The sequence below is a fragment of the Trachypithecus francoisi genome, unplaced genomic scaffold (assembly GCF_009764315.1).
Source record: "Trachypithecus francoisi isolate TF-2019V2 unplaced genomic scaffold, Tfra_2.0 Lachesis_group11, whole genome shotgun sequence".
NCBI lineage: Eukaryota > Metazoa > Chordata > Mammalia > Primates > Cercopithecidae > Trachypithecus > Trachypithecus francoisi.
The window spans coordinates 126,211,361-126,235,849 of NW_022681456.1; the positions used below are offsets into that span (position 1 = coordinate 126,211,361).

Consider the following 24,489-nt stretch of genomic DNA (forward strand, 5'->3'; position numbering starts at 1 on the left):
TTATCAAACAGGAGTATCATGGAATTACTCCAAGACCCACCTGAACTGATTTGGAACCCAGAATACGTATTCATTTTTTGAAACATTACAACTCTAATTCCCATAGTTTGTCTTGCTGATATTACCACCATTGAGTAGCTGAAGCCTAATAACCCCAGGTCTATAACCCTTCAAGAACTTTCTTGGGACACATAATTCCCTGTTGCAGAGAAACTTGGTTTTCAATTGTACTTCCTAGTGTCAAGTTTCAACAACTGCCTCTTCTCTTCCCTCGATAGCTGTAATGAACAGCTATCTCCCACCCCTTCTGAGATCCTCAGTCTTTTCCTACCCCACCCCTGGACCTACTGTCTTCCTCTCACATGACAGTGCAGGGAAAGTACCCAGAGGTGGGATTGTGCCAGAGCTTCCTGGCATAGGGTAGGATGTGGTTTTGTTTTTTGACAGCCTTGCTGTGCTTTATGTGATTGTGTATTGAGTTACAGCAGCCAAGAGCCCTTAGGCAAGATTGTCTACAAATTACAATTAAAAATAATAGTAATGCCTCTCATTACCCTGATTATTATGATTAGTGGTGCTGTGCTGGGTGGGCCTGGGCCAGGGCCCAGGCCTGCCGGGAATAAGGCTGGGAAGAAATGGCCGTATGTAGAGAGAGACTTGGGCTGCTGGTGGCAGCGGAAGGGGCGATGTGGAGTCAGGAGGTCTTGGGGGATACCAGTCAGCAGGACCTGAGTCTGTTGGAGTCTTCAGACCCAGCTCCCCTGTGACTCTGACTTCAACCTCTAGGGAACATTGGGAAAGAGAGTGAGGTCCTGCTGAAAAGGGAAGGAAAGAGACAGGGTTTCAGAACTATTTTCTGAATAGAGGTTAAGGACACTGACCTAGGCAGACCTAATGTGTGTCTCAGTTCTGCTCCTTACCAGCTAGGGATTCTAGAGCAGGTAAATGTGAATCTAGTTCTGTGACACTAAAGTCAATACCCTTGACCAAGGTGCCCTGTTATCTTGGGCAGATTACTTAATCTTTGGGCCTCGTTGTCCTCATCTATAAGTTGAGTGAAATAATACCTGCCCCACAGCGTTCTTGTGACAGGTGAATGAGGTATGCATGCAAAGCACGTAGCATAGTGCCTGGCGGAGAACTTTCTTGTGACAGGTGAATGAGGTATGCATGCAAAGCATGTAGCATAGTGCCTGGCGGAGAACGTTCTTGTGACAGGTGAATGAGGTATGCATGCAAAGCACGTAGCATAGTGCCTGGCGGAGAACGTTCTTGTGACAGGTGAATGAGGTATGCATGCAAAGCATGTAGCATAGTGCCTGGCGGAGAACTTTCTTGTGACAGGTGAATGAGGTATGCATGCAAAGCATGTAGCATAGTGCCTGGCATAGAACTTTCTTGTGACAGGTGAATGAGGTATGCATGCAAAGCATGTAGCATAGTGCCTGGCGGAGAACTTTCTTGTGACAGGTGAATGAGGTATGCATGCAAAGCATGTAGCATAGTGCCTGGCGGAGAACTTTCTTGTGACAGGTGAATGAGGTATGCATGCAAAGCACGTAGCATAGTGCCTGGCGGAGAACTTTCTTGTGACAGGTGAATGAGGTATGCATGCAAAGCATGTAGCATAGTGCCTGGCGGAGAACTTTCTTGTGACAGGTGAATGAGGTATGCATGCAAAGCATGTAGCATAGTGCCTGGCATAGAACTTCTTGTGACAGGTGAATGAGGTATGCATGCAAAGCACATAGCATAGTGCCTGGCGGAGAACGTTCTTGTGACAGGTGAATGAGGTATGCATGCAAAGCACGTAGCATAGTGCCTGGCGGAGAACGTTCTTGTGACAGGTGAATGAGGTATGCATGCAAAGCACGTAGCATAGTGCCTGGCGGAGAACGTTCTTGTGACAGGTGAATGAGGTATGCATGCAAAGCACGTAGCATAGTGCCTGGCGGAGAACGTTCTTGTGACAGGTGAATGAGGTATGCATGCAAAGCATGTAGCATAGTGCCTGGCGGAGAACGTTCTTGTGACAGGTGAATGAGGTATGCATGCAAAGCATGTAGCATAGTGCCTGGCGGAGAACGTTCTTGTGACAGGTGAATGAGGTATGCATGCAAAGCATGTAGCATAGTGCCTGGCATAGAACTTTCTTGTGACAGGTGAATGAGGTATGCATGCAAAGCATGTAGCATAGTGCCTGGCGGAGAACGTTCTTGTGACAGGTGAATGAGGTATGCATGCAAAGCATGTAGCATAGTGCCTGGCGGAGAACTTTCTTGTGACAGGTGAATGAGGTATGCATGCAAAGCATGTAGCGTAGTGCCTGGCGGAGAACTTTCTTGTGACAGGTGAATGAGGTATGCATGCAAAGCATGTAGCATAGTGCCTGGCGGAGAACGTTCTTGTGACAGGTGAATGAGGTATGCATGCAAAGCATGTAGCATAGTGCCTGGCATAGAACTTTCTTGTGACAGGTGAATGAGGTATGCGTGCAAAGCATGTAGCATAGTGCCTGGCATAGAACTTTCTTGTGACAGGTGAATGAGGTATGCATGCAAAGCATGTAGCATAGTGCCTGGCATAGAACTTTCTTGTGACAGGTGAATGAGGTATACATGCAAAGCATGTAGCATAGTGCCTGGCATAGAACTGGGAGCCGCTTGCCATCAGTTTGATGGTTGCCTCCCTTGCCCTCACGACTCATCTGTCCATGACTCTTTTGCCCCTCTCATCTGTCCTGCAGTCTGACTTCCTCCCTTCATGGAGACGCCAGTGGGTCCGCACTCTGGGCACTGCTGTGTGCACAGCCCTCCTCAGGAACCAAGGAAGGAGCAGTAGGAAGAGGAGGGACTTACTACCATTCTTAGTATCTCCGGGCCAAAGCCAGTGTTGGGAGGTCAGAATACACGCACTTGAGAAAGGCCTCAAATCCAAGGGAGAAAAACTTGCAAATCAGTGCATGCAAAATGTCATGTCAGATGAAAACATGCAAATCAGTGCACCATAATGTAGTAAATGCAAGTAAAACAAACGCACCAAATGCAAGTAAAACAAATGCAGCTTTAAGTAACTGTGTATTCAACCAGTGCATCAGTATTTGATATTCTCAGTTCTGAGCTGTGACTGAGGTAGACATAGGCAGCTAAGAGCCAGGAAGAGTTTACAGTCCTGTTATTACATCGCAGACATGAAGTGCTGGCCAGTAGTCAGGCATGGCATGTAGTGAAGTGTGCTCAGGCTCCTGCTAGGGGTGGGGTGGATCTATAGGGGTGGCCTCAGGGAGTATCATGTCCCATCCCTCTCCAGGGTGCCATGAACATAGGGCAGTAGGAGTGAGGACGACAGGGTGCCGTGGGGACTGATCTTATGGAAGAGGGGGACTTGAGCTGGGTCAGGATAGGATGAGGGTAGAAGCTGGAGGATAGCACAGGAGAGAGGGACAATGGGCGCAAATCGAGTATGGAGAAGATGGTGAGGGGATGACCCAGCTGCAAGATGTATGTTGACAAATGGCAGGATGAGATTCAGATAGATGGTTCAGCCTCCACATGCATAGTCCTGGAATCCAGAGAGAAGAACTTAGACTGTAAGGAGCCATTGAACATGTAGGCTGGTAGTGTTGGCACCCTTCCTCTGCCCAGTGCTTCCGTGCCAATATGCCATTGTCCTTCAAAAATCAGCTAGGATGCCTTCTCTGGCAGGTAGCACTTCTCTTCGCAAGCCCACAGCATTTTCATCTGTGTCATTCTTAGGGCCTCGATCACTTTATGCCTTGTATTGTAGTTGTTTACAATCTCTTCTCACAGACTGTAAACAACTTGAGAAGCAAAATCCACATGAAGTTCACCTGATCTCCCCGACAATGCCTAGAATGGTGTTTTGTGCATTGCAGATACCTTAGTTGGGACTGGTGCTTTTGCAGGATTAGAAATTCACTCAAACTTCCTCAAATAACAAGAGATTTATTTTAAGAAAGCAAGAGGCAAGCTCCTGGGTGCAGGAAATGAAATATAGCCAGGCCTCTTGGGAACTGGAGCTGGAGATGCTATCGGAAACTAAGGCCTTCCCTCCTTTCAGGTGCTGCGTGGTCTCTCCCTTCCCTGCTCCTCTTTGTGTTTTTAGTTTCAGTTTTCAAAAGAGGGAATCTGCCTGCTCTATCAGCAGGCCCTGGATCAGGTGTTCAGCTCTGGTATAACAAACCGTAGCTGTAGGGTTGGGCTGGGGGGGGATCAGGTTCTTCCTAGAGCATGCTGAGAAAGGCATGCTGGTCCTTCAAAGGGCCGTGGGTGGGGCAGGCAAACTGATGGATGTGTAGGTGTGGCAGGCATTCTACAACTATTTGCTCAGCAAATGGAAGAATGAATGCATACCACTTTACAGAGATTATTCTATCAGTTACATGCAGGATGGGTTGGAAGGCTGAAAGTCTGGAGTCAGGCAGAACTGTTAGGAGACTGTTACATAACCGCAGAATGATATGATCAGGGTCCAAATGAGGCAAGTGGTGCTGGGGACAGAAAGACAGAAATGTAGGGGAAAAGCGAGAGTGCTGAGGAAGGTGAAGGAAGAAAGAATGTATTGCATAGGCAAGATGAGACTTGTCAAAAAATCCTACAGACCTCTCCCTTTTTATTTTCTTCATCCTGCCATCCTTACTTTACTTCTCCGGATCAGTGTTTACTCTCTTCTCATAACTTAGAAGTGGAGAAAGGAGTGTGTGTGTGTCTGTGTGTGTGTGTGTGTGTGTGTGTATGTGTGTGTGTATGTGTTTAACGTATCTATTGACTCTCAAGGATGTGGAGTATTTCTAGCAGTTTCAACTAGAAGTGGGAAAAAGAGGCTAAATGCATTCCAGAGAGCTCCTAAATTTAAAATCTATTAGTTTATCCCCCACCTCCACTGGTGAGCCCAAAGGGTACAGAATCCACTCTTCAAAAATAATTGAGTTTTTTTTTTGTTGTTGTTGTTTTTAAGCTACCATGTTCCTGGAAAACTGGAAGAGGCTGCAGATGCGACTGGGCTACTTTTGGGACCTGACTGGCATAGAAGAGGAAGAAGTGAGTTCTCTCACATGTTTCTCACATATTTCTGTGGGCTTTTGCTTTGTTTTGACCTTGGAAATGGACTCTCTTAAGTGAGATAACCATGTATGTTTGCTGTCACTGGCTGGGTCTCACAGTGGCCGCCTGTGTAGCTTGGCTCCATGGGCTGGGCCATGGTTGACCTGCACTGAGGCCAAAAGTTCAAGTGCCACCTCTTCCCTTGAGCTGGAGGGCATTGAGCCTGGTGTTTGGGCAGATGTCCCAGTGCCCTCCTCTGGGGAAAGAGGTGGCAGAAGATGCAAGAAAACAAGAGACAAGAGGTCATCTTGAAGTCGTAAAGCCAGAGAATCAGGGATGTGTCAGAATGCCCTGGGAGCCTCCTGAGGGCCCAAGGAGAGGCAGGGTGTCAGGTGCTGGTTGTCTTTGACGTCGGTGAAAGAAGAACCACTAAACCTCTGTGGTATAAGCCCGTGCACTGTGTGTGAAACTGGGGAGTTGCGGAGGCGTGAGCTAAGGGAAAGAGTAGGTTCTTCTAGAGCAGTGTTCTGGACAGATGATCTTTAAATAATGCAAATAAAGCAGCCTTCCCTCATAGCTCTTCTGAGGACTAGCCCCCGAGTCTCGATGCTGGTGAGCTGATGATGGGCGGTGTGTCGTGCTTGCTCCCATGATTTGTTCCCGCCATAATTCCTGCTCCTCCCAAAGCAACCTCACTGCCACTCAGCTCCCCTCCCCTCTTCTTTCACTTCCAAACTCAGCAAGCCTCTCTGTTCTGACCATTAAAATCTTCAAGGCCTCCTGATACCAGGTGCCACCATGGATGGGATATCAGGCAGGGACTCTCAATAGTGTGGATAACGTGAGTGAGGGGCTGAGGGCCGTGTCTAGGAGGGCCAGGAGGCACTTTCAGTTGCCTGAGTACCCACTTGCAAGGGCTGGCCATAGCAGTAAGGCCATAGCAGTAAGGTGGCTGCATGGAACACAAGCCTGCTCCTTACTCTCCTATAGTGATTGCCTTGGACTAGGGACCTGGGGCCTTGTGGCCCTGACACTTTATGAGAGAGAAATGGAATCCCTAATTTAGTCTCCTCCCAACCTGTATGTCCCCACGTTTGTGGCATGTCACCATTTCTTCTCTTTAGTGCTCTAGGTTGTCTACTTGCCTTTGAGCAGGTGGGCTGAAGAATGGCAGGACCCACGGGGCAGCTGCATGGAATGGAATCTACCAGTGCAGGGTGTGCTGCCTGAAAGTGCTGGAAGGAGAGATGTAATGCTGTAGCCTTTCTCTGCCTCCCATGGGTTCTCACTTAATTGCATCCCCATCCCACTCCACCCCATTGCCTTACCATATATTGGGTTCATGCACCCCCTCTACTGCAGTCCTAGGTATTGAGCATATATCCTGAGACTAATACTATCATGAACTCCGTGGTGAAAGAGAGAATATACATATGCATTCTGCCTTCAGAGAGGATTCAAATTATTTAGGAAGAGAAGCAACAGAGAATAATAAAGACAGTTGCATTTCTTGCAAGAAAATTCCCAAACTGGTCCTTCCAATAGAAAGAACTCTAGAAGTTTGAATGTGGGTGATCTAGTGGGAAAGTCTTTGTATTATTGGTCCCGTTTGATTTAGCTGAAATATGTCTCATATACTTGAGAGAGACAGAGAGAGAGGGAGGCTGGGGGAGATGGGTAGGGTATAGTGCCTACTCCCCTAATGCGATAGAACGTTTCCAAAAAAAGAAGATGCATCCCAGCATCCAAGCCTGTGTAGGGCCAGAGACACCTTAAGTGTGTCTGCCGAGTAGAGTGGAGGAAGCCCTCACGTCTCTCTGTTAGAGGGCAAGTGTAGACATACTCTCTCCATCAGAAAAGCCTCAGTTATAACTCAATACCCTTGAAATCTCTGTAACAAGCCCCTGGCAGGAGTGAGACTATAATCCATTTTTCTTTCTGTAGCCAGGTTTCCTGTTTATCTGTTTGACCCAATGAGCCATGGTAACTTCCTGGGAGGTACATGATTTGAGGAGCTCATGTGCTGGCTGAGAGGGGTCTGGCCAAGACTGGGTGTACCCGGGGCCTAAGGAGACAATCCGATGGGATCTCTGTGTGAGGTTGCTACAAGGCTGGTTGGTTCTGTAGCGTGATTGGTGTGCCCCGCATGTGCACAGGCCAGCCTCAACTTTTCCTTTAATGCGTTTCTAGTTTGGATTAGCACACATCAATTTCAGTTTAATTCTGAACATGGCCATTAAGCATCTACTACATACTAGGTTTTTGTATGGAATATGGAATTATCTCAGGCATAGTGTCTGATCTCCAAGGGGCTGCATTCAGCAGGGTGCTCTTTGGTCTATAAATATTTAGAATAGAATGGAGAGTGTGCGAGAGAAATCGCTCCGGCTAATGTAGAGAGGAAATTCTTTAAAAATGAAGGTTTTGAAGACTGGTTGGCTTTTAATGGACAGCAAAGGGAAGAAGGGGCGCCCACAAGAAAGAAACAGCAGCAGAAGCCTTGACCTGGGAAAGCAAGGGGTGTAGACAGGCAACAACAAGATATCTTGAAAGCCAAGTTGGCTGCAGGGGACAGGGATCAGTATACAGTGGTGACAAGGGAAGAGCATAGTCTGGTGACCGGGTCAGGGAGGGTCCTGATTGCTAATCTGTGTCTCCCAGGCCATGGGAAGGCTTGAAGGTCAGGATAGCAAGGTACGAATGACTTGAACAAGGGTCCTAGGACTTATATGAAGCATTTAACCCACATTCAAAATGAGGAGTGAGTGGAAGGCAGATGTTACTTGGGCATTGGAGGGAGGGAAGCAGGGGTCCTTGAAAGCCATGATTAGAAGTTTTTTTTTGTTTTTTGTTGTTTTTTGAGATGGAGTCTCAGTTGCCCAGGCTCGAGTGCAGTGGCATGGTCTCAGCTCACTGCAAGCTCTGCCTCCCAGGTTCACGCTATTCGCCTGCCTCAGCCTCCTGAGTGGCTGGGACTACAGGAGCCCGCCACCACACCCGGCTAATTTTTTTTGTATTTTTAGCAGAGACAGGGTTTCACCAAGTTAGCCTTGATGGTCTCAATCTCCTGACCTCGTGATGCTGCCCGAAGTTTTTTTCTATTTTAACCAGACACCTCCCAGTATCAGGAATACTTACGAGTCTAGCTGTCTATAACCTTGAGACATCTTTCTTCCCCGTGGTATCCAATAGGAAGCACTTGCTTCCCAGGGGAAAGGAAGGTGCCAGCTGACATACACCAAAGCTTGTGCACCCTCTAGTCCTCCCACCTGGATGCCTCCAGCAGGTGGGTCACCCCAGGAGGGGTAGAACAAGCAATAGGGCTTAAGTCCAACTTGGAAACCAGAGAGAAGCCAGAAGAAGACTGGAGACTGCTTTCTTATGAGGGTGGGGAAGGAAGGCATCTACCAAGCCCAAGAGCCCACCCCCTGGGCCGGTGCAGGTCTGCCTATGGGTGTCCCTGTAGACATCACCACAGGACTTATTGAAGGACTCCTGTGATCCTGTTTGTCCTTGTTGCAGGGAGATTGCCAGACCTCCAGAGTTTTATACTCTGAAATGGGATCATCTTCGGCTCAGTGGGCCACTCTTACCCATTACCTTCTGTCACACCAGGAATGCCCTGGAACTCTTAGAGTGTGGCCTTCTCTGAACACAGATATCCTGCCCACCCATCTCTCCCCCACCCTCATGTATCACATCAAAGCTTAGATATCCTCAGTGACTTCTTTCTGGTTTCATAGGAAACCAAATCCTCTGCCTACCATTCTAACCTCAGCTCCTGTCCTTCTCCTTCATGCTTAGACCTTCCAGCTACCTAGGCCTTCATTCTGTCTCGAGCTCATTCCAGCCTTTGCCCTGGCTGTTCCTGTTGCACAGACTGCTTTTCCCCCAGACTCTGCAAGGCCTGTCTTTTCTCGGCTTTTGCGTCTCAGTGAAAACATTGCCATCTTCAGATTAGCCTCCTGCAGCTCCCCAATCTGAAGCAGCCATCCTGCTTTATTTCTTCTGCTGTTCTCGTCCTCATCTGCTAGTTTCTCATTTGTGTGCTGGCTTACTCACTGTAACTTGCCTCTACTTGGAGGTAAGTTCCAGGGAAGGAGGGATCTTGTGCCTAGGACTGGCAGGATAGCCTCAGTGCCTGGAAAGAGCTCAGAGTATAGCAGGTGCTTGATGACTCTTGGTTGATGACATTTGTTGGATGTATCTCTGGACTTACCTCTTTAGATAAGACAAGTGTGGTCCTGAGCAGGCTTGGGTTCTTCCTCCCAGCTGGCTCCTGGGGAGACTGACCAAATGGAAATTGTTCCCAGCGTCTCAGTGGGAGGGGTGATGATCTGTGAGGACTTGGCTTCAGATTACCCATCCAGTGCTGTTGTGTTTAGGGAACATCAGGAATAAGGCTGATCTGTCCATGGCTGGGTGTGTCAAAGCAGCCCTCCCAGGGGCTGGATTCTGCTCTGGCCAGGAGCTCAGTTGTCCACTTTTGAGGGATTCTATAACCTCACCCTACTTGCTTGGCTGCAAACAGGGAGGTCCTTGTCAGGCCTGCTTCAGCTGAGTGCAGCGCAGCCTGTCTCTTCCTTGAGTTTCAGATTCCTGTCTGAGTGCTTAGGAAGCTAGGCTTGCTTTAAAAAGATGAGAGTTATGGCCAGGTGGAGTGCCTCATGCCTGCAATCCCAGCACTTTAGGAGGCTGAGGTGGGCAGATCACCTGAGGTTAGGAGTTCAAGACCAGCTTGGTCAACATGGTGAAACCCTGTCTCTACTAAAAACACAAAAAAATCAGCTGGGCCTGGTGGCATGTGCCTGCATTCCCAGCTACTCCAGAGGCTGAGGCAGGAGAATCGCTTAAGCCCAGAAGGCGGAGGTTGCAGTGAGCCGAGATCATGCCACAGCAGTCCAGCCTGGGCGATACAGTGAGACTCTATCTCAAAAAAAAGAAAAAAAAAAAAAAAAAAGATGAGGCAGCTCTGAACTGAGGCCCAGTGTAGGGGGAGGTAAGCCACAGCCACACCTAGAGAGATTCAAGCAAACTCCTCTGTGTGCTGCCACATCATGCCCTGGAAAGCCAGAGATAATCAGAAACATCCTACTGGTCAGCTGGGGGTGCCTCCCTTAGCCCTTGTGCGGGGTGTGAAAGGGGAGAGGCCCCTCTGGCTTGAAGAGATTTAGAACCCATGTTCTTCTGGAACTCACTGAAAGATACTGCTACAGTTTTTAATTAAAATCTCCCATTGGAATAATGTAGAAGTAAAGCAACCAAATTTCAGAGGCCACGGGGGACAACCTCAAACCATAGTTCTCAAAGTATTCCTGCAGGTTATTAATTGTTACAGGCAAAAGTTGCTCTGTGGGAAATGATGGGCTTAGGAAAATTAAGCAAGTGTCTTGACAGTAGCACTTTTCAGAGTTTTTAATATGCTCATTGTGACTCTCAGAAAGTCGATACATTATAGTGTTTTCCAGTGTTTTAGACCTTGGAGTCCTTTTTTAGCTGAAATTCTCTTGGCACACACATTAGGAAATGCTGTGTTGGAGAATGGATGAAGGTGAGAGACAAAATCTAGTGCACTTTACAAGCATTTAGAGATTCCTGTGTGTTCTGCATGGTGCCAAGTACTGTGCAAAACAGAATAATACAGAGCAGGTAGCTGATCTTTATATTAGGATAAGAAGACTCTCACAAGCAAAACAGCTAGGAAACAATAAAAGAAAAATACGTAATGAAGAGCTGCAATGTGTGGTATAAGCTATAAAAGTCTAGGAATTCAGAGAGGGAGGAGACCCCACCTGGTAGGTATGTTGCAACAGTTGGAGAAGGCCTCCTGGAAGGGGTGGGACTCACGTCCCCTTGGTGAATGGGTGACGATGGAACGGCACCACCTGCTGTTGTTTTAGTTATGATTGTTAGTCACTTACATGGTCTGTCCTCTCCTGCATCGTGGCATGTCTTGGGAAAGCCAGAGAGAGGTCAAGAGCCTGGCTTGTTGACCTTTGGAATCTCTGACATGTGGACAGGGATAAGGACATGTGTGTTCCCTGAATAGCAGAGCCCATTGTGAGCCAGTACCTGAATCCCTGCCCAGGAGTTATCGATAAACGATGCAGGAACATGAAGTCCTCACACCTGTAGATGTTTGTTCTCGAGCTGGAAACCATAAGGAAGGCCCGCCAGTGAGGCCAGGTGTACACAGTTAAATTTTCTTTGAAGTGAGTCATGCATCTTCCTGCCCCGGCATCTGCACTGATTTGACCATGGTCCTCTGGATTAGTTAGGTGCTCTTTCCCATGCCTGGTGACTCACGATTCAGGTTTGTGTTGCTGAATGGCCCAGTGAGGTCTCTTGAGCATTGCTGTACTTGCCAATGAGTTTACTCACCGACGCTGTACAGGAAACAGGTCCAGGCAAGTGAATTTTAAGATTCCCTATGGCCACCCTTGACTTTGATGTTTATTGGTCGCCATTTTAGCTCAGAGAATAATGGAGCAGGGAAGGAGTTTTGTTGTTGCCCTCACTCCCAGCTGTGGGGGCACATCTGTTTCTCCAGCTGGGAGCTGGCTTGTGGAAAGTTAGAAGTTTGAGGTCTGACGATAGTTGGTGGGATGACCAGGGATGTCCCTCTGCCTCTGGTGAAACGGCTCTGCACAGTACTGGGCCTCTCTTCGTATCCACCATCCAGTTAACGTTTCCTCTCTCTTTTCTCAACACCGGCGCTATCCCCAGGAACGTGCCCAGGTTTGGTTTTCAGTGTGACAATGAGTGTTGTGTGTCCCTTGTCTCTTCCTCACGTTGTGTTCTTATGTTAGGTTGTGACATCTAGACGCCTTGTGATTGTGTTTGGTGTGGCAGTTCATCTCCAATAGCGTCCAATCCTAAACGCTGATGTTAATGTACGTGTGTCTGGTTATAACCCTCAGGCCAAGGCCATTCTTCCTTTTGTTTACTAACCACTGTCTGCTCTTTGGTTTAGGAACATTCCAGGCCTGAGTATGAAACCAAAGTTCGAGAGAAAATGTTAAAGGAGAGCAACAAGTCGGCTGTCCAGAAACTGCAAACAAATACTACGGAGTCTGGCAATGAGGTACGAGGCTGCCCTCGTTGCTCACGGTCCTCTTTACTGGTTGAGATCCTGTAGTCATTTTGTTCGGCACACCTTAGTGAAGGGAGACTGGGCTTGAGAAGGGGTTGATGTGGGGCAGGATGGGATGAGAACATGACATCTCACATTGTCCTGCAGCCAGAGATCGTTGGCAACGGGCTTTCGTGATGACTTGACTGCTCTTTTCCGGGTGGTGCTGTCTGGTCAAAATGGGAGGGCAGGTTAGAGGAGAAGCCGTTCGGGCCTGGTTCCTACCATCATCTAAAGTTTGAATAATAGTAACATTTCATACCCCATCATACCAACCGCCACCATGCCTAGTCCTTATCGAATGCTTGCTCTATGTTAGACACTGTTCTAAGTGTGCTGCATTATCTCACAATAAGTCTGTGAGGCTGGTACTATTGCCATGTAAATGAAGACTCATGGAAAAAGTTACATCCACAGATGAAGTCATTTGCCAGAGGTCACACAGCCAGTAAATCATTGGTGGATCTGGGATTCCAAGGCAGGTCTATTAGTCTGTGCACCTAACCACTATGACATACAGCCTTCAACTGCAATGGGGAAAATCAAAGGATGAAGCAAGAAATGGCTCTTAGGGCCTGCAGAGGCAAATTCATGCCTGTATTTGCTCGAGCTACTCACACAATGTTCCTTACATTTCATTTTTTCTCGGTGGGCCTCCAAAAGTGGATATGTGATTTTGACCATGTCCTCTGAGTCATGTCTCTGAGTTTCATGGTGGCATGCAGTCATTAAAACAGAGCTTCGGAATGGGTGCTGTGGTTCGTAAAAATACTCAGAGTATGTATGTTGGGGGGACATGGGGATGCTCTTTGGGATACCTGTCTCTGTGTGCCACCCGTCTTTGAAAGCAGTGGTTGGGTGGGGGGCAGGGAGAGAGACAGAAAGAGTTTATGACTTTCTTAATCTGGTTCTTGAAAAAAAAAATCCACTAGATTGAAAATCTGTTGCTTTTAGATGTGTCTTTTCTCCATCTTGGATTTGAATTCAAATTTCTTTTCATTTCACGTTCTTTAAGTTGGAACCATTCATGTTAACATGCAAATTTATGCAAGCATCAAAACAGAAGAATGTGGTGTTTTCGAGCCCAAAATACTGGCACTTTTTTTTTTCTTTTAAGAAAACAGAACTTAAACAGAACAGAGAGGGTGGCCCTCTGAGTTATTTTTTTTCCTAGACGACGACCAAGTCCAAGACCACCAATTATTCAGGGAAATAATGAATTCATTCTTAGGAAAGACTAGTCATCACTGCCACCCTCATCAGAAAGCAAGCATTCTGTGTTCTGTCAGCTTCGGCAATGCCATGCAAACTTCTTTCTCCACCCCATAGCAGTATACAATGGATAATTTTATGGAAATCACATGTAACTTTTATTGACCACTGACTCATTTAATTTTAATTCCATAGATGGGAATGCCAAGGAGCTGGAATTGCGTACACTGAGGCTGTGGTTCTAATATAAACATTGCTTGGGTATATATGCATGATTGGTCAAATAACTTTCAGGAACCATGAATAATTAAAAAACATCTGAATGCATTATGAATGATGCATATGTTTATGTTTTAGCATTCAACATCTATTTTCATTACACTGTTGAGAACGCAAAGCTCAAAGCAGCTAATGCTTTATGGGCAGTGGGGGGAAAAGACCTTCTCCAATGAGCAGTGTAAGATAAAAATGGCCTAGAATTTGATTGTCAGGATCCTTCTTGTGTTCCCTCTGTTTCTTTAACATTGCAAATGATTCTGTTCTTGCCAAATCCAGCCATAGGTGGGAGATAAAGATGGACACTGCTCTTGTCTGCAGGAAGAGTTGTAGTCAATATCCACTGCATAGCATTGCTGCAGGGGCACCACTGTATGTGGAATATTTAGGAAAGGCACCTTCTTCTGAGGAATTAGACAGGGACTCAAGAATCAAATTCTAGCTGGTGGTCTTGGATGTGCTTGTTTCACCCCAGAAGATCACCTTGGTTCTGCCTTCACTGTCACCCTGATGCTGCATATCCCCACCTCTCCTAACTTTCCTTCCTGCTGAATGGTAAAAAGTTACCATTTACTGACGCCCAGAGTTGTGCAGGAATTTGCTTAAGACCACATAGCTAGTTGTGTGGAAGCTGGTAATCAAACCCAGCTCTGCCTGATCCCCAAGACCTATTTGCTTTTCTTTTTTTTTTTTAAATTTTAAAGATACCAAGTCCATTTACTTTTTAGGCATGTTTATTGAGATTTAATTTTATACACTAAAATTTACCCATTTAAAGTGTACAATTCAATGGTTTTTAGCATATTCACAGATTTGTGCAATTATCTACACAATTTATGTTTAAAACATTTTTATTATCCCAGAAAGAAACCTTGTACCCAATAGTTGCCAAGCCGTGGGTAACAACTCATCTACTTTCTGTCTTTATAGATTTGCCTATTCTGGACTTTCTTGTAAATGGTATTATAGAATATGTGGTCCTCAGCTTCTTTCACTTAGCAACATTTTTGTAAGGATTCATTCATGTTGTAGCATATATCAGTACCTCATTCTTTTTTATTGCCAAATAATATTCCATATTTTGGATTTGATTCATTTTATTTATCGATGCAGTTGATGGACATTTGGGTGGTCTCCATCTTTGGGCTATTATGAATAATGCTGCAATCGATGTTTGTGTACCAACTTTTTTTTTTTTTTCTCTTGGGTATATACCTAGGAGTAGAATTGCTGGGTCATATGGTAACTCTATGTTTAACATTTTAAAGAACTGCCATGCTATTTTTCCAAAGTGGCTATATTATTTTACATTCCAACCAGCTATTTATGAGGTTTCCAGCATCTCCACGTCCTCACCAATGCTTATCATCTGTTTTTTAAATTTTATCCATCCCAGTGGTGTGACGTGGTATTTCACTGTAGTTTTAACTTGCATTTCCCTAATGACTAATGATGTGAACATCTTTTCATGGGGTTTTTGGTCATTTGCATGTTGTCTTTGGAAAAATATTTATTCAAATCCTTTGCCTCTTAAAAATATTGGGTTAATTGGCTTTTGATTATCAGGTTATAAGAGTTATTTATGTATTTGGCATATATGAAGTTCTTTATATATTTGGGATATATGAAGTTCTTTATATATTTGGAATACCAATCTTATCAAATAATATGATGTAGAAATAGTTTCTTTAATTCTATAGATTGTCTTTTCACTTTATTGATGATATTGTTTGAAGCACAAGTTTTAAATTTTGAAATAGTTCAATTTATCTAATTTTGTCACTTATGCTTTTGTGCTATATCTAAGAAACCATTGCCTAATCCAATGCCATTAAGAGATTTCTAATTTTTCTTCTAAGAATTTTATAGTTTTAACCCTTGCAGTTAGGCCTATGATCCATTTTGAGTTCATGTTTGGGTGCGATTGAAGGAAGGGATTCAAATGTATTTTTCTGCATGTGGATATTCAGTTGTCCCAGCACCGTGTGTTGAACAGACTGTTTCCTCACTGGATTATCCTGACACCTTATCAGAAGTCAGTTGACCACAAATGTTAAGAGTTTATTCCTGGACATCAGTTCGATTCCATTCATCTATATGTCTGTTCTTACGTAGTACCACCCTATCTTGATTGCTGTGACTATATAGTAAGTTTTGAAATTGGGGGTATGCATCCTCTGACTTTGTACTTTTTTTTAAAAATTGTTTTGACAATTCTGGGTGCTTTGCATTTCCATATGAACTCCATGACTAGCTCGTCCATGTCTATAAGAAAGCAAGCTGGGATTTTGGTAGGGATTGAGTTGAATCTACAGACTAATTTTGGAAGAATTGCCATCTTAGCAATAGTAAGTCTTCTATTCTTCTATGACTCCGGCATATCTTTCTATTTATGTAGACCTTTTATTTTTCAGCAACGTTTTATAGTTTTTGGTGTACACATCTTGTACATATTTTGTTAAATTTATTGATAATTATTTTTATTTTTTTGATGCTATTGGAAATATAGTTGTCTTGATTTTATTTTTGGATTGCTCACTGCCAGTGTATAGAAATATAATTGATTTTTCTATATTGATCTTGTATCCCACAACTTTTCTGAACTCATTTATTAGCTCTGATAATTTTTAATGGATTGCTTAGGATTTTCTATTTGTGAGATCATGTCATCTGTGAATAGAAATAGTTTTACTTCTTTTTTCCAATCTAGATATATTTTATCCCTGCTCCCTCCACCCATTTCCTCATTGCCCTGATTAGAATCTCCTGTACAATGCTGAATAGAAGTGGTGAGGCCGGGCACGTTGGCTCACACCTGTAATCCCAGCACTTTGGGAGGCTGAGGCGGGTGGATCACGAGGTCAAGAGATCGAGTCCATCCTGGCTAACACGGTGAAACCCCGTCTCTACTACAAATGCAAAAAATTAGCCGGATGCGGTGGCGGGCACCTGTAGTCCCAGCTACTCGGGAGGCTGAACCAGTAGAATGGTGTGAACCCGGGAGGCAGAGCTGGCAGTGAGCTGAGACCGCGCCATTACCCTCCAGCCTGGGTGACAGAGTGAGACTGTGTCTCAAAAAAAAAAATAAAAAGAAGTGGTGAGAATGGACTTCCTTGCTTTGTTTTTGATCACAGGAGAAAAAAAATTTAGTCTTTCACCATTAAGTGTCATGTTAGCTGTAGGCCATTGCTTCTTTTTTTTTTTTTTTTGGTTTGTTTTAAACTCTCTCTAGAAGGTTTCCCTCTAAGGCTATTCTTGCATTGCTATAAATAAAGACTGAGTAATGTATTAAAAACAGAGGTTTAATTGGCTCATGGTTCTGTAGGGTTTAGAAAAGGCATGGTGCTGGTATCTTCTTGGCTTCTAAGGAAGCCTCAGAAAGTTTATAATCATTGTGGAAGGTGAAGGGGGAGCAGGCACGTCACATACTGAAAGCAGGAGTGAGAAAGAGGAGTGAGTTATAGGGGAGGTGGTGCCACACACTTTTAAATGACCAGATCTCACAGAAACTCACTCACCTTTGCAAAGACAGCACCAAGCCATGAGGGATCCACCCCCATGATCCAAACACCTCCCACCAGTCTCCACCTCCAGCACTGAGGATTACAATTCAACATGAGATTTGGGTGGGAGCAAGTATCCAAACAGTATCAGCTTCCCTGAGAACAATTCACATCACATGTACATGACGCTGATCTGAAATGAAATATTCTGTACTGTCGTGAGATGATAACAGTATATTAGGACCGTGGGGTAGGAGTTATGGTGCCATTACCAGGCAGCTGAGCCTTCTGGGCCTCTTCCACCTCAGCTGTCATGCAGGGAGAGTAGATTACACAGCCTCCCCAGTTCTGAGAGTCAGCAGTTTTCTTTGCTGATGTGCAGAGATGATGTTGGTCATCAATCCATTGGTTTGGGGGATTGGACCGTCTCTTATTTATTTATATGGTAGTAACTTGGATCTTATACCTTCTCTTATTGATTTTCAAGGATGCGGGCATAGGAGGATGTTAACAATGATAAAATTATAAGTAACATTTATGGAGTGCTTATTGTATATAATGTACAAAGCTTTACAGATATTATTTCCTTTAAGTCTTAAAACCGTTAGAATCCCCAACTCACAGATGAGAAGACTGAGGTCAATGGGGGACATAAGTTGATCAGTGAGAATATGTGGTAGAGCCAGAGTCCAGGCCAGGCAGTCTGACTCAAAAGCAATGCTTCTAACCTCTTGCTCCTGTGTCTGCTGAAAGTTTTCCTTCAACAGATCCTCAAACACTCCTAAAAAGTCAGGTTCGATTCTTCTTTCCTAAACTAAAGACAGAAAGACTGTGGTATTCACTGGAAAGATGGGTGAGAGACAAACTCGCTACCCTACATTAGTGGTTTTGTATAAATTTTAGTGGAGTGATGCTCTATTTCCACTGAGGACAACAGTGGGGAGAATTAGCTCAGTTTACAGCTAGAGGTTCAAAAGACCGTAGGGAAAATTCGGGAATATAAATATAGGCATAGATTGTGTTTTCAAGAAAGAATACTGAGTCTGGAACTTTCAATAAAAGAATAGCCTGAAATTTTTTTTCCCCTAAATTAGTTTGAATCTTTTCTAGACGGCTCTGTGCTGGACATATTTGGAGGTTTTCTTAAGTTTCCCTGCAGGGCACCATTTCTCTCTGTTCCTACAAGATGGTAAAGCTCTAAGTTGAGTGCAGATGGCAAGGTGCTGGAGCTGGCAGGTTGAGGAGCAGTGCTGGTCTTTGCCTCTCATCCCCATAGCCTTTCACTCGGTGCTTTCTCAGCCCGTGCCTCCTTTGCTTCCAATAAACTTTATATTAGTTAGAGTACAGTAAGAAGACAAAACGCATGCTGTGTGGGTCAGCAGAGGGACAATACAAAGAGCTAATTCTAGAGGTGTTAGAAGAAGGGATGTTGAGCCAAGCAGGCCAGTGAGGCAATAGAGAGATTAGCATGGCAGGAAGTGGGCACCACCTTAGGGTTACAAGGACAGGAGTGGAGATGGCCTTACCAGAGCCCAGGAGCCAGGACCACCCAGTGGGAGCTGGAATCCCAGAGGAGATGCCATCTGAAGCAGATAGAAAAAGTGAACAAGAAATACCCTGGATTTCCCTCTTCAGCGTCCCAGCCTCCCATCATTACCTCCCATTGGCCAGACCTAATCAAAAGTCAGTTGATGAGTTGTTCCAGGAAATAGAGTTTTTGGGGTCAGTTCCCCACAGCACGGACCAGAGGAAAGGAACAGCGGAGTCTATCTGAGAGCAACCGGCAAAGCGCTGGTGCGAAAGTCCAGGCAATAAGTCGATGTAACCTTAGAACCCACTAGTCACAAATCATTTGCAAGTGGGGTCCTTGGTTGGAGGCTGGAGAGGCTATTGGGGAAGAGAAATAAAAATTTGACAAGCAGCACAGGAATGTTCACCACTGACATAATAAATAAGTACACCAATGGTCAGTTTTTCAGACCATTCCTGAACTGTTGAGAGTGAGTGAGTGAGCAGGTGTGTGAGAGTGAGTCAGTGGCATGAGCATGTGTGAGATTGTGTTCGTGTATATGTGTGTGTGGGGGTGTGTGAGAGTGTGCCAGTGGTGTGAGATTGTGTTAGTTTGTATGTGTGTGTGTGAGAGGGAGACAAGGAGAGGGAGCATGCCTGAGTGATGGTGTCATTGGAGTGACACAGATGGACTCAGATAACAGGAGGCTTCAAAGAGGAGCAAAAATATATTTTTGTGTCAAGATGCAAAGAACATGAACAAGTAGAGTTGGGGGGCTGATGGCAAATGTGGGTTTCATACTCCTGTGAAACATATCACTGAAAGGACTTTAAAACAAAAATCCGATTTAACTGGTCCTGGGAGTTTCTTCATGGAACTTGTCACCCACATATTGATTTAGCCAGTGTGCAGGCCCCAGCACCCCCATCCCTGCCTGTGCCACCTGAGGTGCTTATTTAATGAATGTTTTATGTTGAGCACTGCAGCTAGAATAGAACAGGAGCCTAGAGGAGGCCTTGGATAGAGGGGTGTTAATTTACTGCTCAGTTCATCACCCTGGGGACAATTATTTCAAAAGAAAACTCATCTAAAGTTAAAGCACTGAAACATTTAAGACAGAGGCCTCTGGCAGAAGCAACAAACACACACGTGGAATAAATTATGCATAATTGTAGGGCCTTTGCGGAGGCTGGGACGACAGCAACAGGAAGCTGGGACATTGTTGGAGCATGCGCGTGGGTGGAGCAGGGAGGCCCAGCCAGCAGGGGACGAGGGTCCCTCTCGCTTCTCACTCTGGGCCAAGGGAGACATGGTCCAGGCTTTCCACGCAGGCCTCAGGTGGTTTATCAGTTCTTTGAGCAGATGAAGTTCCCTCGTGCCCTCTTTTGAGGCACTAAATGACCAAATAACCATTTGAGGGTCAGAAACATAAAGAATAAAAATAATTATCGCAGCCTTTTCTTAGGGTTTCTCATTGGCAAAGGGAAACACTGAGCCACAGGAAGGGACTCGTTTTACCAGAGATTCTTGTAGCAATAGAGAAGCTGAGATGAGATGTGAGCCTGGTTCTATTTCTGAAATCTGTTTATGGCCTGGTGCTTAAGAGCTCTAAGCATCCTTATTATACGGGCATTTCATAGACCCTGGCTATTAAGGCTGAGTTAGGACACCTGGGACCTTTGTGCTTTCCTGTACGCCTGCATGAGCTGAAGAATAATTGGCAGAAAATGGCCTGGGTTCTGTCCCAAGCTGACGGGTGTTCAGGGAGTCAAGCCCCTGTGCTCTCTCAGACCAGTCCCTGAGCTGGTCTGATAAGGGCTGAGAGGCTACAGGTTGGTTCAGCTCTGCAGTCCTGTGCTTCAGAGGATCTGTGCACACTGCCCTTGGCCTTCTCATATTTGGAAATAAGGGCAATGAAACAGGTCACTTCATTTCAGGGGACATGTAACTCCCTGGAACCTGTGTCACAAAAGTGGAATTGTTACTGAAGGCTGCCCCCTGACAATTTTATGTACTATTTTTTAAACTTTTGCTTTAATTTTTTATTTTCGGCAGCGCATCGTTTCCTGCTCTGGCTCCTCTCTCTTTCTTTCTCTACCCACCCCCTGTCCCGCCCCTTCTCTGTAATTTCTCATGGAGCGGCCTCCTTTTTCACCTCCCAGTCACACCCCCTACCCCGCCCCGGGGCACCCCAGCCAAGAGAAATGGGTGAGCAAAGGAGCAGAGAATGGATGTAGCAAGGAAATTTATGGGTAGAGGTGTGGGCAGTCTGGGATGTGGATCTCCTTAGGGGTACTTTAGGATTAAATTTAGAACTGGATCCTGCCTCCCTTCCCCTCATTGGCAGAAAGCAGCCACAAGGCTACCTAGATGAGCAGAAGGCAGGGAAATAGAGTCTTTGCCTAGCAGCCTCCAAGCAGCAGCTCCAAAGTACCAGAGAGACAGCCAGGCTTCACGGCCACCACGTCACATGGCGATGCGAGCAGCCGGACCCTGGGGAGGTGGTAGCAGAGGTAGTTAGAGAACAGCTACTGGCGATTCCGATCGACTTCCACTTCCGGAGAATTGCTGCCGTGGGAAATGAGAAAGGAAGAAAGGCTCTTGAAAAAAATGCCGTAAGGAATTTCAGCGCGTGAGCGAGAAGCGCTTATCCACAGTGTACCCACAGTGTGTTGGAGTTTGGGACTGACCCTTTCTGAACAGAACTTGGCACTGTCTCACATGGCAAGGTTGTTTTGTTGTTGTTGTTGTTTATAATTACGCAAGTTATACCTGAAAGCATTTTCAGAAAAATTCTGACAAACATCTCACTGGACCTACCTCTTTTCCTCCCAATGTTGTCTCCTTAGAAGTAGCCAGAGCGGCCGGGCGCGGTGGCTCAAGCCTGTAATCCCAGCACTTTGGGAGGCCGAGACGGGCGGATCACGAGGTCAGGAGATCGAGACCATCCTGGCTAACACGGTGAAACCCCGTCTCTACTAAAAATACAAAAACTAGCCGGGTGAGGTGGCGGGCGCCTGTAGTCCCAGCTACTCGGGAGCCTGAGGCAGGAGAATGGCGTAAACCCGGGAGGCGGAGCTTGCAGTGAGCTGAGATCCGGCCACTGCACTCCAGTCCGGGCGACAGAGCGAGACTCCGCCTCAAAAAAAAAAAAAAAAAAGAAGTAGCCAGAGCTAGTGGCTTGGTTTGTATCCTTTCCAGGTCTTTTCTCATGCATTTTTATTCATGTATAAATTCATTTGTGTTCTGGGCTCTGGTTGTGGGTTTATTTCACACGCGCGCACACACACACACACACGAAAGTCGTGAACAAATGATTTCATCAGACCATAGTTCCCAATAACGCAAGACACCCCAGGATGCCACAGCAAACTCACAGAACTGACGTGGAATTACTAAACATTTCTTAGGGAAGCCCAGCAATACTTGACATCTGTACGCCACCACGCAATGTTACCTCAGCCGTGTCAATGTTCTATAGTACCATGTTTTTTAATGTCATCATGTTTTAGTGAAGCTGACTTTTCTGTGGTTGCAGCCAGTGAGAACTGCACAAAATCGTTGTGGAACAGGAAGCATGAGTGTTGCTGTTCAATCTGATACCAAGATTAGAAAAGCTGGAAGTTGTCTAATAGGTGCACACATCCTGTTAGCTAGTAAATAGGTTTAAGAATGAAATGAATTTTTATTATTTGTTTCAATTTATGTGTGTTTTCCCCAATGGCTATTAATTTGTTAGGACATAAATATTTATTAAGTTATTTGGAGTTAACTACTTAATACATGGAACTGTTAAGTATTTCTTTCTTTCTTTCTTTCTTTCTTTTTGAGACAGAGTCTCACTCTGTCGCCCAGGCTGGGGTGCAGTGGCACTATCTCGGCTCACTGCAAGCTCCGCCTCCCAGGTTCACGCCATTCTCCTGCCTCAGCCTCCCGAGTAGCTGGGACTACAGGCGCCCGCCACCAGGCCCAGCTGTTTTTTTGTATTTTTTAGTAGAGACGGGGTTTCACTATGTTAGCCAGGATGGTCTCGATCTCCTGACCTCGTGATCCACCCGCCTCGGCCTCCCAAAGTGCTGGGATTACAGGCGTGAGCCACCGCGCCTGGCTGAAACTGTTAAGTACTTCTTTTAGCCTAGGAGCATTGCATAAGACTTGCTGGACCTTAAGGGTACTGTGAACCAAGAAAGTTTGGAAACAGCTGCATAACGAACTTCCTAGGTTGGGCTCAGTGGCTCATGCCTGTAAGCCCATCACTTTGGGAGGCTGAGATGGGTGGACTGCTTGAGCTCAGGAGTTTGAGACCAGCCTGGGCAACGTAGTAAGACCCTGTCTCTACAAATAATAAGAAAAATTAGGTATGCATGGTGGCATGGGCCAGTAGTTCCAGCTACTTGGGAGCCTGAGGCAAGAGGATGGCTTGAGCCCAGGAGTTAGAGGCTGCAGTAAGCTGTGATTGTGCCACGATACTGAAACCTGGGTGACAAAGCAAGTCTCTGTCTCTTAAAAAAAACAAAAAACCAAAACAACTTTTATGTTCAACAGAGATTTAAGGGTAAAGCAGACAGCCAAGAGCAGAAGGCTTAAAAAGATAAATAGTGAGTTTTAAAGTTGCAGGAATTTGTTTGGGGATGGCAACATCCTGTGGAAACTGTGGGCTGGGAAAGTACCAGGTGGGCTGGCTTCCTCCACACTTGCTCTTTGGGCCTCCCACGAACTTCTCTCTTGGGCCTTACAGTGCATCTGCCCCAGTGTGTATATTCTGTCTCTCTCTCTCTCATTGCCGTCTCTCTGCATGTTTGTGCACGCGTGTGCATGTGAGTGTGCTGCATGTTTGTGCACGCGTGTGCATGTGAGTGTGCTGCATGTTTGTTCACACGTGTGCATGTGTGCTGCATGTTTGTTCACGCGTGTGCATGTGAGTGTGCTGCATGTTTGTGCACGCGTGTGCATGTGAGTGTGCTGCATGTTTGTTCACGCGTGTGCATGTGAGTGTGCTGCATGTTTGTGTACGCGTGTGTGCTGCATGTTTGTGCACGCGTGTGTATGTGAGTGTGCATGGTAGGAGGGTACTGAGGGTTTCTCATCATGGGCATCCTTGTAAATCCTTGGGATTTAAAAATAAACCTGACAACTTCCAATCCAGGGGACGTTGCTTTACTTACAATCTTCAGCGTGGTTCGGGCTTCGTGGAGAAGGATGCCAGAGATGCGCAGGATGTGTCCGTAAACATCTCCCTGCATGGAGCATGTGACTTATGCATCCCAAGTAGACTCCTCGGGTGGCCCAGGCCATCAGATGGGGGGCTCTGGCCCACTTCAACTGAGAGTCGATTCTTAGCATCAGGAGTTCTGGCTAAAATAAGACCTTCTCTGCTCACTGTATACATTTCTACTGGCCAGGGTCTAAATTAAGAAGTTACAAATAAGGAGAGCCCTGAGGCCTGGATTATGGAAGCCAAGCTAGAGAGAAACAGGGCAGCCTGTGAAATGAGAGTGCAGTGGGGGAGGAGAAGCAGTGGATCCAGCCTTGGAGCTCAGGCTGGGCAGATTCAGGATGGTATTCCCAGACCCTCATGGCTTCTGGGAAAACACAAGGCCCAAATATGTGCAATGATTGGGAATGTTGGAATAGCGTAGTTGCTAGGAGAGGCCAACACATACCAGTGGGATGTGTGATGTTAGGCACAATTGACTTGCAGTTCGGACTTTTCTTTTTTTGGTTTAAATGATTTTTCCATATATGGCTAGAAGCACGTAAATTAAATTTGTCTTTTGCTGTCTGGGCCAAGGC

The 24,489-nt window shown here is 45.8% G+C and overlaps 1 protein-coding gene across 1 annotated transcript in view; it reads left to right on the forward strand.

Annotated features, from left to right (window-relative positions):
- Positions 1 to 24,489, forward strand: part of ANO2 (anoctamin 2) — a 378,662-nt gene that overhangs the window by 201,906 nt on the left and 152,267 nt on the right. Inside the window, exons 14-15 of the mRNA XM_033223504.1 lie at positions 4,978 to 5,060; positions 12,037 to 12,147. Coding sequence (XP_033079395.1) covers positions 4,978 to 5,060; positions 12,037 to 12,147 — 194 coding nt within the window. The remainder of the gene's footprint in view (positions 1 to 4,977; positions 5,061 to 12,036; positions 12,148 to 24,489) is intronic.